Source organism: Nyctibius grandis, chromosome 3 (assembly GCF_013368605.1).
Source record: "Nyctibius grandis isolate bNycGra1 chromosome 3, bNycGra1.pri, whole genome shotgun sequence".
NCBI classification, from domain to species: domain Eukaryota; kingdom Metazoa; phylum Chordata; class Aves; order Nyctibiiformes; family Nyctibiidae; genus Nyctibius; species Nyctibius grandis.
Window position 1 is genome coordinate 81,251,423 of NC_090660.1, and position 13,956 is coordinate 81,265,378.

A 13,956-nucleotide genomic window follows, 5' to 3' on the forward strand; every position below is an offset into this window, starting at 1 on the left:
TACATATATATGTATGTATGTATACACATAAAAATAGTAGTTAATAGCTACTCTGCACTTACTATGAGAATTACACATCTGTAATCTTGGAGCCAAGGGCTTGGTGAACCCTATAAAAGCAACCACCATTATGTAAAATAAACTAAGCAACATCGAGAAGCAAGAGGTAGCATGAGCATGCCCCATACTAATATCCCCGCTACTGCCGATTTAGAGGAGAGAGGAGAGGAGAGGGAAGAGGGAAGGCCAAATCATTTAATCCAAGAGAACATTAACAAAACAAAGATCCAGAACTTCAGGATGCAGTTCTCAGGAGTTAACAAGCTAGGAAAAAACAGCCAAAATATTCTTTCTAAATTATCGGCACAGATATATCAGGAAGCGGCATCAAAGCTTTTTTCACAGACACTTTTCATGAGAAAGAAATATCAAAATAGGCCCAGCACATCCTCTTTGGCACCTTTTACCTCCACGCCCAGCCAGGTGAGGAATTGCCTCGCACCAACCCATCAGGCACACAGTGCTTCCCACTCCACGCAGTACGTGGCACCATGTGTGTATCGGAAAGTCCTAAATCCCTTTTTTTTTAAATCTTACTTCACTACCTGTCTCAGCTTCAGGGGAGGAACAACTTGGACATTCACGGTGAAAATAAAAGCAATGATCCAAATTAAGATAAATGGGGAAAGCAGACAGATGCAACAGGGAGCTTAAGTTTGGGAGCACAGTATGGGATGAAGAATATTCTTCATATACAAAATTAAGTGAAAGACTACAAAGTATTTTAACGGGGGCTTTCCTGAGGAAGGCATTACCTAAACACAGGCTTTAACTTCATTGCAAAGCTGACCACAATGACAGTACCTCTGCTGCTGTTGGAAGTATCACCCTCTGTCCCTACTCAAAGAAATGGCCAGGACATTAAGTTTTGGGTAACAAACCAAATCAAATGAGGAGCAAGAGTATTACAACAGAAGAATAACTTATTAAAAGCATCAGTTTGCTATTGACTCCATTTATCATCTGGAATATTGCTATTACTAAAAACATCTATGTGCCAACACAGTAGCAGCCTCAAAGCAGTATGCCAATGCTGACACTGCAGAGGACAACTATTTCCACAGGACAACACAGTTCAGTTGTCCAGCCACATGTGGGCTTCTGGTATACTCCTGCAGAGAATCAAGGACAACCCCCAGATACCTAGAATTTAGTATAACATATAATTAAAGAAAAGAAACACTCTGCTGCTGTATTCTGGCAATATTATTCCACACTTTTTCCCTCAGTTCCCCAAGGAGGCTATTTGGAAGATGTGGTTATCAAACAAGCCATTTCACATACACAGCCACTAACAGTGAATTTTTATGCCAAAATGAGAACGAAATTATGTTTCTAAATGTTGCTTCTATACAAAGTATAAATACACATTTGTTTGGGAACGTTAAGTGTTTTTAGCAAAATGTCTCATTTCATTTTTTACTCTGTGGATGGAAGAGGAAGGTACTTCGGGATGTACTTTCTCTGCTGGGATCACTAATAGCAGAAGTGCATGTTTCACACACAGCTTCCTCCTGGACCACTAAAAATGCTACTACCTCTGTTCTGTTCACTGGGTACCAAGCACAGACGGCCCGAGGTTACTCGGCAGACACAGTATCAGATCACCTGCGGGAATTTCTGTAGCAAAATTTAAAATACAGACCCATGCAAAATCATAAAACTCCTTAGTGAGCTTGACTAGCGTACTTGAACAAAGACTATTTTTTATTGTTGGCTCGAGAAAACTGTGAACTACTCACTCAGTATGTATTAAAAATACACTGAACCCAACAGGTTAACTCTTGTAAGCTCCCAAAAAGCAACCATTCAGCTGGGTATGGAACTAGGCTTTCCCGAGGGAACAAAGCCACACTGCAGGCCATGTGCAGGACACGTCTCGTGCAATACAACGCCATCGAGTGCTGCTTCGGTAACAAAGTCAAAGGATATTTTATTTGGAAAGACTAGCAACTTACCAAATATCGTAGCTGCTTCATGCAGACCTTGTGTATCTAGCAACACTTCTGTTCCACCGTTATCCCAAAATGATCAGGGAGTAAAAGGAGTTGGAGCTTATATTAAACCATGCAGATTACTAAAACCACAAGATGATGCAGTTCTGCTTCAAATAAAAATAACCCATTAGAAAAATCTAATTTATGTACATATCCTAATCTAGACATTGATATTACAAAGGGATTAAGCGCTCCATCCTTTGACAATACTCCTGTTGTCACAAAAATTGAAGCAGTAATAGGCAAAACAGGTATCTGATGCATATAAACCATCATACAACAGAGATTAGAAAATCTTTCTTAGAAAAATTCATTAAAAGCACCTTAAATATAGCCTTTCATCTATACAAACCAATTATAAGCTTTACGTACCACATGAAATCAACCCAGTTAGATGAGTTTCATTGTAGCGTAGTTGTCTCAGGGATACAAACAAAACACTGAACAACCCTTGTACACATAATGCAAGCACATTACTATAAATGGAGAGAAGTGACACTTTCTACTGTTTTCATGGAGATTACGTTAAAGGAGCTAAGACAGAAATTTCTAAAATTATTTACAAATAACAATCAGTGATACAACTTCCCTCAGAAAGGCAGGCTTCATGTCTTTCCTGACCTCAACGATACAATGTCAAATACCACTGCATAAACTAGAATATTTTGACTTTATAGAATTTAAATAAAATTATAGCTATGAACATAGCTATGATGTATGTAATCTACGTAACCACATACACGGTAACCCATTCTCGCACGTCTCACAGATACACAAGTTATAAACCATGTACCCATTGACTTCTTTCTTTTTCTCAGCACAGATGGCATTTCAAGAGGAATGTTTTTTTGTGCCGCAGCTAACACAAACCACAAAGAAATTACTCTTATTGAATATTGCCTGCTGTTGAAGAGTGTTTTGAAATTACACTCCATTTTTTAAGGGAACTGAAGAGCTGAGAACAAGCCGTGCATTCACAGCAATGGCTAACAGATAAAGCAGCAATGCTGACTGAATGCAGCTCTTCAAGAACCAGTGCCTAATGGTCACTGCCGATTAAGGACACATTTTTCCTCTGTGCCACATTAGAGGAATCCATTGAAATTTGCTTGGTAATGAGATCACTGTCCATTGGCAACTTCCATCACACTGATAAAATTATTTAGCCTTTTGTCTTGGCTACCAGTGGAAGATTTTAAAGAGAAGCAGTTATACTTCTATAGATGAAGATAAATCTTTCTCAGCAGTGCTTTGAATACAGGATTTTCTAGAGAAAGAGCAAATTTATTTAAATGTGTGTATATACATATGTATGTGAATATATATGGAAAATAAGGAGGTGACTGGTGACAGTTAACATGGCTTCACTAAGGGCAAATCATGCCTGACAAATGTGGTGGACTTCTACAATGGGGTTACAGCACTGGTGGATAAGAAAAGAGCGACTGATGTCATCTACGTGGACTTGTGCAAAGCATTTGACACCGTCCCACATGACATCCTTGTCTCTAAATTGGAGAGACATGGACTTGACGGATGGACCACTCCGTGGATAAGGAATTGGCTAGATGGTCACACTCAAAGAGTTGTGGTCAACAGCTCGATGTCCAAGTGGAGACCAGTGACGAGTGGCATTCCTCAGGGGTCAGTATTGGGACCAGTCCTGTTTAACATCTTTGCCGGCGACACGGACAGTGGGATTGAGTGCACCCTCAGCAAGTTTGCTGACGACACCAAGCTGTGTGGTGTGGTCAACATGCTGGAGGGAAGGGATGCCATCCAGAGGGACCTTGACAGGCTTGAGAGCTGGGCCTGTGAAACTGCACGAAGTTCAACAAGGCTAAATGCAAGGTCCTGCACATGGGTCAGGGCAAGCCCAAGCACAAATACAGGCTGGGCAGAGAATGGATTGAGAGCAACCCTGAGGAGAAGGACTTGGGGGTGATGGTTGATGAGAAGCTCAACATGAGCCGGCAATGTGCACTTGCAGCCCAGAAAGCCAACCATATCCTGGGCTGCATCAAAAGCAGCGTGGCCAGCAGGTCGAGGGAGGTGATTCTGCCCCTCTACTCCGCTCTCATGAGACCCCACCTGGAGTACTGAATCCAGCTCTGGGGGCCCCAACATAAGAAGGACGTGGAGCTGTTGGAATGAGTCCAGAGGAGGGCCACGAAGATGATGAGAGGGCTGGAGCACCTCTCCTATGAAGACAGGCTGAGAGAGCTGGGGCTCTTCAGCCTGGAGAAGAGAAGGTTCCGGGGAGACCTTCGAGCAGCCTTCCAGTACCTGAAGGGGGCCTACAGGAAAGTGGGAGAGGGGCTTTTTACAAGGGCATGTAGTGACAGGATGAGGGGGAATGGTTTTAAACTGAAAGAGGGGAGATTTAGATTAGATATTAGGAAGAAATTCTTTCCTGTGAGGGTGGTGAGACACTGGAACAGGTTGCCCAGAGAAGTTGTGGATGCCCCCTCCCTGGCAGTGTCTAAGGCCAGGTTGGATGAGGCTTTGAGCAACCTGGTCTAGTGGAAAGGTGTCCCTGCCCATGGCAGGGGGTTTGGAACTGGATGATCTTTAACGTCCCTTCCAACCCAAACCATTCTATGATTCTATGATATTTGTATATATGCACCAGCAAAATCTTCTTTTGAAAATAATAATTACCTAAAACAATACAGACTCCAATGTTAGGCAGTAGGACAACTTAGCATTACCACATTTAACTGCACAATCAAATTCTCATGCTTTTATTTTTCACAGGAATTTCATTCCCTGGGAATGACATTGCAAGTCCACAGGTAAAAAACTGGACAATAATATTGGTTAAAAATCCAGATGGCTGAAGTCACCAGCTGGTGTTAGAGTTCCCTCTCCTAATACTACTGCATGCATCAGAAGACAGGGTGAAAGCTGAAAATTATGGAAACTGAGGAACAAGGAACTAAGAGGTTCATGTGATGACCAGTCACTACAAAAAGCCCAACCAAACAGAAAGCCACTTATTCATGAGAAGTAAGCTTCATCCATATTCTCGCTAGGTCCAACACTCTTAAATCATATCCTGCTCTCACGGGATCAAGTATAATAAATCAGGCTCAAAGACCGCAACCACATGTAGCTGCCATTATACCAAATTGTGTGAAAATCACTATCAAATGCAAAACATTATGAGTAAAGAACAGAAAAAGCACTTTGCTTTATTCATGAGATTAATATTTCCTCTGATTTGAACAGTACTGGGAAAAAATACCTCAAGAGTAATGTTAACTCACCCAAAATTCACACTTTAACAAGAATATTGTGTTGGCAAACTCCTGCTAGAGAGGCCAGCCAGTGCATCTAAGACTGGTGATGAAAGAATAAATTGTGTTAGTCACATAACCGGTTCCACTACAAGTTGCAACTGATTGAACATGATGGTTGTGGGGATGTCAGTAATACAGTTAAGTACGAGATACCGCAAAACTCTCAGATATGCACACAGTGCAACATAGAGAGAAACGGGGGAACTGACAGAAGTCCACTGAAAAATAAAGATATATTATGCATATTCTGAGTAAATTTTTCTACAGCAGGGGATGTTACACCTTCTTCTTCAAATGATCCTATCCAACATATTGCTGTGGCTCGTTGGCAGTGGGGACTTCTGAATGTTAATGCCCAAGTCTGTACCACCCAGCTATGAAATCCAATCTTCTTTATAACAAGCTCAACCATCCCTATGTTCAGCCACTCCTTGAATGGGACAGTCCTACCGAGTGTGTCCTCTGTTCCCCAGCACTCTGTAGACTTGATCCATCTCACCACTTGAAAGGTGAGTTTCCAACAGTCTGCAAGCTGTCACAAATGCTGACATCTGTCTCAGCATCGTGAGAAGCTGGTTCAGCTATCATGGCAACAAACACTACGCACACCCAGGCAAGTAATCTGGAAAATGACATTCCAGTTAAATGAGCAAGGTGACTTTTGGAGGTCTGGTTTAGCTCTGCAGTAGCTACCTGCAGAGTTGTTATTTGCAATTTAATCTACACTTTTCAAAGAAGCTTCTACTACACTGCTTTTGCATGCTGCGGGCAGATCAGAGGCATCTAGAGCTTAAAGCACATATACAGTCCTCCTAGAATGCAAAGAAAACTTAGTATTAGAAAACAGCATCAAGAAACATATAGTTTTTTACTTCAAAATGTGCTAACAGACAGATTCTCTGATTGCTCTTTGGATAAGCCTCTTTTTCCCATTAGCAGTCAGATCCTAGAAAGCACCACACCTTTTAGCAGCAGACCATGACGAGCAGTTTACCATCAATATTAAACATAATCAAGCTCTAATGACTGCTTGGGTGAAATCCAATCAAGCTGCACACTGATTTAACTTAAAGAAGTCTAGTCAAACAAAGCAACAATTTACTACTTCAATAATTAGCTGGTGTGGATATTTGGAGAAACTGCTTTTAAATGCATGGCATTGCCAACTACCAACATTTTTACAGAAGCCCTGAAATATGGGAAAGACTCTGGGAGTAATTCTCACTACATGGAAAACAACCGTTTTCAAAGTTTCTAACTACCTTGGATGTACAGAAAATAAAACTTAAGAAAAAGGAGCACTCAACCTACAGGGTGGTGAAAAAACTTGGAGAAAACCTCACAACTCAATGAAGTGCTTTTGGGCTAGAAGGAAAGCTAGAGAGCTCAGAAGCTCGCAAAGCTACAGTCAGTAAATCTGAAGCACAACCTGGTTTCTTGGCCTTTTGTTTTCACGCATTTGACTGAAAAGCCTCAGCAGCGAACAAATACTTGATGCCCTCTGAAGCTGCCCCATCAATCCACTCTGCTGAAATTGTGAGGCATACAGGAAAGGAGCTCCCCCAAGGAGAACTGAGGAGCCTTCTAAAACAGATGGAGAAGCATCAGAGAAGACAATCTCTGAATAAACATCATCTCTGGATAAACACAAAAGCACAACTCGATCATCCAGTTCTTCCCTCTTCGAGTAGATTGGGAAGTCCTCCTACTGAGGATATCGTAGTTAAGCAGATACTGCTTTTGATCTTGAAGTCAGGCTCCTGGAGAGTTTTGGCTATGAAAATATGCAAATGTTGCCATTGAAATGCACGGTGCATAATCAATCATGCCCAGCAGGCCTTACGGATCAACAACACACTCTAATCAGAAGGCTGCCCAGAGCTGCGTTCCTGGAGAGACCAGGCAAGAAAATCATTTACGGATGAAAATGCAGCACTACCTATACTGTTTCTTCATCATGATGGTCAGAAAACACAGCTGCAATTCATTTTGCCCCAGTTTTCTGTAGCTATTCTAGAAGGACCTAAAGAGGCAACAGGGGAGAGAACTCCTAGAGATGTTTCATTCACTTTCTTTCAATTGTTTCACATATTCTTTCATTAAATTATAAACTAATTAACAGATAAAGTACAGGTACATGAATAAAAATTAATTTTGCAGTATTTGGACAACTCTTTTTTTGCAGAAAAGAAACAGAAAATAGCAAAATCCAACACATTATTGTCATGGCAAATGTCACTGCTTAATAGCAGTGAAGTAGAAGAGCACAGGAACTAGAAGGTTTTATTGCACAATAGGTATTTTCACACTATAGGAAGTGCTTAAGCAGCTGAGGTTTAGCTTTGGCTCGTCCTTTAAGAGCACACACTTAATGTACAAAAATTTAGGCAGTTAGAAAGTTTATATTTCTTTCTTTTTTTCAGAGAAGGTAGGGTACAGGATTACTGGGGAAAAGGAGAACGATGTGACAAGGGGATAATATAAATTTCACTATTTTGAGGTCATCTAGCAAAAGGTTAACAAAAGCAAAAATATTCAAACACTCCCACCCATCAGAGGGGTAGAAGCGATGCCTGCCTAGTTTCCTCTTTAATTCTCTTAACCTTTTGGATGTTTCCAGTTACTCCCTTCTGGGACACCAGAAAGGACACCACTTCTGACACTAATGCATATAAGTTTTGAAGGGTTTCCAGCTACAGCTGGTCAAAACACTTCTGTCTAAAAGGACCTTTAACCCCTTCACCATATTTTACTCAAAAAAAGGAAACATCATCCCTTGCTCTCCATCACCCACCCTTCCATCCTCATTCTCCAAGAGGCAGAAGCCGTTCCCTGTGTGCCTGACCTGCACTGGATCCCTACATCATGGCTCACGCTCTCACACCCACCACAGCAGCAGCCCAGGCTTTTTCTTGTCTTGTTGACTTGCTTTGGGAGTAAGCGTGCGTTATGGTAAGTAACTGATGAAAATACAGAAACGAGCAAAAAGGCTCTGTTAACTTCCACACCGCTGCCTACTGGGGACATCATCTTTGATTACATCGGACAGATGTAGCTGCCTGAAACACTAGTAGACCTGTGCTTGCTTCTGCCCACAAGACAAGGTGATTAGTCCCTCAGTGACACCATTCTCTTTTTAGAAAATGACCTTTCACAACTCAGGTCCTAGGGATCTGGGCAGTGCTTGATCACTCATGTTTGAACTGGAGGTCAATCTAAAGCACAGTCTCCTCTATCGTACAGATAACATCTCAATTCTCAGAGATAACTGCAGTTTATAGTCGAGTGGTCAGACCCCTTTCTCCAAGAGAGCAGTCCTTTATGCATCAAAACTACCAATTGTGGGGATCTGTCCCCTTCCTTTTGGGCATTGTCTCAGAAATCGTATACCATGTGCTCGGGCAACATCTTGTGGGGACTGCCTGGAATGCCTCATCTTGGCAACGCTCGATGATGCAATAAGCTAGGCGCCCCCCCTCCACCGGCCTCCGGATGTGTGTCTCCGGCAACCGCCTGGCAAGGGGCCAATCCTACGGCGCAGGAACCGGACATGTCCCGCCTTCGGACCTGTGATTGGTGCGAACTGTTGACTGACGGCTCCAAGTCACATGACTCTGCCGAAAAACTCTATAAAAGAGGCTGGATCGCTCGACCACGCGGGACCCTCACCGCCATCTTCCAACTAGCAACAAAGGATTTCCCGCAGGACGCCGCTGGATCTCAGGGTGGTGAATATTCTTTCTCTCTCAACTGTTTTCTCTGTTTCTCTCTTTCTTTTACTTCTCTCTTTCTCTTCCTTGAACATTGAGTTGCCTCATTGTTGGACTTAATAAAGTCAGAGTTAAGTTTGTTGATACCGTGCCTCGGTTGTGCTTCGTCCGAACTCAAGGATCGCGAATCTATTTTATTTCGGGTCAGGATTTTTGGGGGTGCTTTACCTGCAGGCAGGTTAAGCATACCGGGTGATATTTTGGCGGGCTCGGCGCACGCGGGCTGTCTGCATTGAACCAGGCACGCTGCACGTGGGCTGCACTGGAATTATTTATATTTTGGCGGGCCCTGCGCGCGGGCTGTCTGCATTGGACCAGGCACAATGGGGGGGGGGGGCTGTCTGCATTTTATTTCTAAATTTGCTCTGGAGGCGGACCTAAATCCGGAACCCAACACCAATAAATTTAAACTTTAAAGGGAAAGTACGGAATTCAAATTTCCTTATTATATTAAATAATTAATCTAGTCAAGCTGAACAGCTTCATTCATGCTCATCCGAGTTGCAGCAATAGGTAAGCTATTTAACTCATATAAATTTTATTCAAAATGATCAAATGAAGAAATCTGAAAACAGACTTAGTGCTGTTAACCTCTCATTTCATTTTTGCACTCCAGAACATAAAAATCAGTAAGAAAAAGTCATGGTCTCCTCCTATTTTAACCCAAAAGACTATTCCAGTACAACACATAACAGAGAGAGAAAGGTCTGCAGTATCTTTGCCAGATGAAATAGAATATGTAAACAATTAATTTTAAAATTTAACGTAATTTCAATACTAAAATTCTCCTCCATGCAATAAAATATTTATTTCAGGTCTGCTACGTTTAGCCTGACACTTTTACTTTAAAGAGCTGCGCTATGAAGCACCTTCAACATGCCAGGACTTTGATGGTTAAGACACCTCTGTTGTACACCAGAGATCCCGGTTTAGGTCCTTGCTCCAAATACAACCACAAAAGAACCTGAACCCACACCTTCCACGCTCCAGGCAAGTGCATACCTGTTGGGCTATTAATTAAATCTAATTAGCCCAACAGTTACGCACTTGCCTGGAGCGTGGAAGGTGTGGGTTCAGGTTCTTTTGTTGTTGTATTAATTAATTAGATCTACCTCTTCTTTCCAGATTTCATTAACAAACAAAAAATTCTGAAGTGTCTGTGATTTCCATTAGTTTCCTGTTTTCCTGCATGTGCACGTGAGATGGTCACCAGCCTGTCCCTGCTCTATAGTTCCATCTACTATAATTTCAGCGCACCTGAGAACCAATCACCCAAAACACCAGGGATTGACTCAGTTAAGATATTTTCGCATTTCTAAAATTTCAGAGTCTATAAGCAATAACAAAAGCCCTGCAGCTGAATGCCTCAGAAGCAACAATTATTATGCCGGTGTTTTCTGAACTGTTAATTATTTTGGATACAGTGCCTCACAAAGATTTTCATTCTTATTCACTGAGATCCTTAAAAACAGGTAGGATGGGATGGGCTTGGTTTCATTTTGTGGTCAAAGTGAAGTATATTTATCCATGTTACCAGCTCTTTTGCAAACACTTTTTCAGAGCTTTTATGGAGATACTCATATGCCCTTATTATCAAGGATTCTGCAGTATGATAAACTTCTCAAAATCACTTATACATTCTCCCAGGTTTAGTGGGATACTGCAAAATTTAATGTTACCCTTTACCTTGGCATCTGAAGCTCCAGTAAGGTTTTAAAACAAAATAAATAGCAAGCTTCATTTCCATAGCATTTTTCTACTTCAAAACAACAGCTGAAAGTTTTTTGTAAAGAGGGCGTATGTAGCAATAAGAAACTGAAGATCATATTAAACTCCTTATTTCTCCCACGCTTTTGTAAACATCTGATTAATTCAAGATGACCTTCCACAACCGGATACGACAAATAATCTGTGAAGGCAATCAGCAAGCTGCAAAGGCAGATGGATGTTCTCATCAGAGGAGAGGACAGTCCACCCAACAAGCCCTGCCAGGAGAAGAACAAAGGAGGAATTCCCCTCTGGGGAACACATAACTCCATCAGCACAGTCTTAGACAGAAGACTGGAAGGGGCTTATAAAGAGGCAGGAGAACGTCAAATGCCTGGACTCTCACTTCTCAGAGATCATGAGTTAAGAGATCAAACTGTGCAGAAGAGGAAGAGAGACTGGGCATTCCCATCACTACAACAACAAATATTTAGCAAGATGTCCAAGCAAACGTTTTAGCACTCTTCCTGTCCCATGTGGACAAATGGCCCAACAAATCATCTCACATTAAAGGGGAAACAAACTTGTCCTCAGAATTGTAGCAATAGTGACAAAGATGTTTATCATACTATCAAATTTAGACTCTAGGTTTATTGTCTACTTCATTCTCTAATTCTGCTAATGCAGCAGCTCAACCTGCAGGTCTGCAAACATGCAACAACATAGTATGATCATTTACCTGTTCACAACAAAATACAGGAACAATGAACAATTTTAGAAGACGCTTTTGCAAATGAACGTATCTCCTACCATCTTACGTATCTTGTGCTCACAACTGGTGTCACAATTAAGAAGGCATTAAAGATGTTTATTCATTCTCTTTTCCACCTTGTTGGGAAAAAAATGTCCATCCCTCCAAGGAGGGATGATCTTGCAGTTACAGAAAAGGGGAGCTCAACTCCTTCTTCAGGTGGATTATCCACAAGAAGCCACAAAAAAAGGCACTTAAATCCTGTACCTTGGCTGCCTGAATTGTAAAATGGAAATGCTAACATACCGTTTGAGCAAGAGGTTGGACTAGATGACTTCCTGAGGTCCCTGCTGACCTGAATTTTCTGATGATTTTTTGCTTTAAGACACATAAGCATGAATGAGAGAAGGGCACTCAGCCATTACAGGGTTGATTACTGGTGAAAATCTCAAGTAAGTATCCTAACATTTTCAAGCTTTTCATGCATAGCTTTTTACTAGGTATATGTGGGGGAAAAAAATCCTGTCAAAATGCTCGTGAACTTTGCAGTTTTCACAAGTGTCATCTATGAGAGCCAGAGGAAAATGACGGTCATCCTGTTCTGGATGATGTAGCAGAACCTGCTGGTTTATGTTGGTTTTTAGAAAGCAAACAAACCAAAAAACAACAAAACATCCAGTTTGACTAAAATTTTTTAAGTGGCACTATAAACTCGGAAGGCATTTCACTGAATATTATGTGCAAGTGAATTTATCAGGCAGGTTAAGAAAAAATCTTTGCGGAGAGACTGATGCCAATATGAAATCACAAACAACAAAAACAAAAAGAAAAAGCACTTGTCATCTTGCAACACAGAATACGCAATTTGTTGTCAGTTTTTCACCTTTGACAGAAGAGAGTCTGTTTAGTATAAAAGAAACATATCCAGTAATGCTAATGTTCAGGATGTCCTAGAGGAGTCATTCCCTTTCTCTCTCAAAGCAGGGAAATCCTTCCCCAAAGTTCAAGGTTCTAGACTCTGTATTTTTGAGTCCCTTATCTTTAAATCACTAGTCAGTATGAAATTATCAGCTTCTCCTTCTCTTACTATTATTCCACTTAAATATCAGGGAGGAAAAAAAATAGACAAATAAGCCTTGCTCTGATACACATCAAGTCTCAGATTAAAGAACAATTATTTTTTCTCAAAATAATTCCCTATAAATACCCTATAATTAACAGTGTAACTGTCCAGATGCAAATGCTGAAGACACAAACATTTATGTGCATTCACAACAGATCCTCAAGAAATAACAAATTAAAAAGCAATACCAAAATCCCCGAATCTCCATTTTGTACAAATTTGTTTTCCCTGCATTGGCCTTTCCTCACCACTTTTTTCTATTAATTCATTTCATAGACTGCATTATGATCCAGCCATATACCTATACAGGCATATAACAGAACATAAGATACTACATCCTCACATGCAGCATAAGTCACTGCACACTCCTGTTAAGCATAAAGTGGTTGCAGGTATGACAGTAAAAAATTTAAAAAAAAAAAAAAAAAAAATTGCTAGCAGGTAAGATGATTCTGTGTCTAATTTAGAAGATTACTTCTTGGGGTGAAGCTGGGTCAACAATCTCTTCCTGTTAAGACATGTCCTCTTCTGAGAGTACCTCAGCTGCAGCACATACTAAAAGCAAAAACATTGCAAAAGCAATACACAGTCCTACACTGCAGATGGTCTCAGTTTCTGCTACTAGTCTTTTCAATTTTCTAGCAAACCTCTCAAATAGTGGAGTTGTGATTGACTTTGGACTGCTTGGACACGAATACCAGTCTTATCAGTCTATAGTACTGCTTACCAAACTTGCCTCTAACAACCCATTTAAATTAAAAAAAAGGCAAGCAAAGAGAAAAAGCTTAAAACAAAACACAGCAAAAAAAAAAACAACTCTCCTTACCTTGCTGGAGGCACATCAATATTTGAAGAAACAACCTTGCGCTTCTGTTCCAGAAGACAAACAGAACGAGTGTTTTCCTTTTCATACTCATGAGCTCTGTTTGGCTTTTTGGTCTCTGCTGTTTTTAAATCTTCCTCCTTTGTGGTGAACAGGAGAAACTGTTGGTCTGGCAGTTTTTGACTGATGTCACTTTTTACATCCTCCTGTTGAAATGCAGGGAAGGTCATTTCACGCTTGATGCTGGCTGCCTGTAAAATTGAAAGCAATTATTAAATTTTCTTCTAATTCCCCTAAAATGTAGTAGAGGAAACCTAATGCCCACAGGCATTTACTTCTAATTAGTTCTTTGAATCACAGAATACCATTTCTTTGCCCTTCATAAATTCTGAAACTGCCATTAATTTCTCAACAGTGTTGAAG

General features: G+C 40.9%; 1 protein-coding gene across 1 annotated transcript in view; it reads right to left on the reverse strand.

Annotated features, from left to right (window-relative positions):
- ZNF704 (zinc finger protein 704) overlaps nt 1–13,956 on the reverse strand; it is an 89,248-nt gene that overhangs the window by 55,502 nt on the left and 19,790 nt on the right. Inside the window, exon 2 of the mRNA XM_068397309.1 lies at nt 13,537–13,784. Coding sequence (XP_068253410.1) covers nt 13,537–13,784 — 248 coding nt within the window. The remainder of the gene's footprint in view (nt 1–13,536; nt 13,785–13,956) is intronic.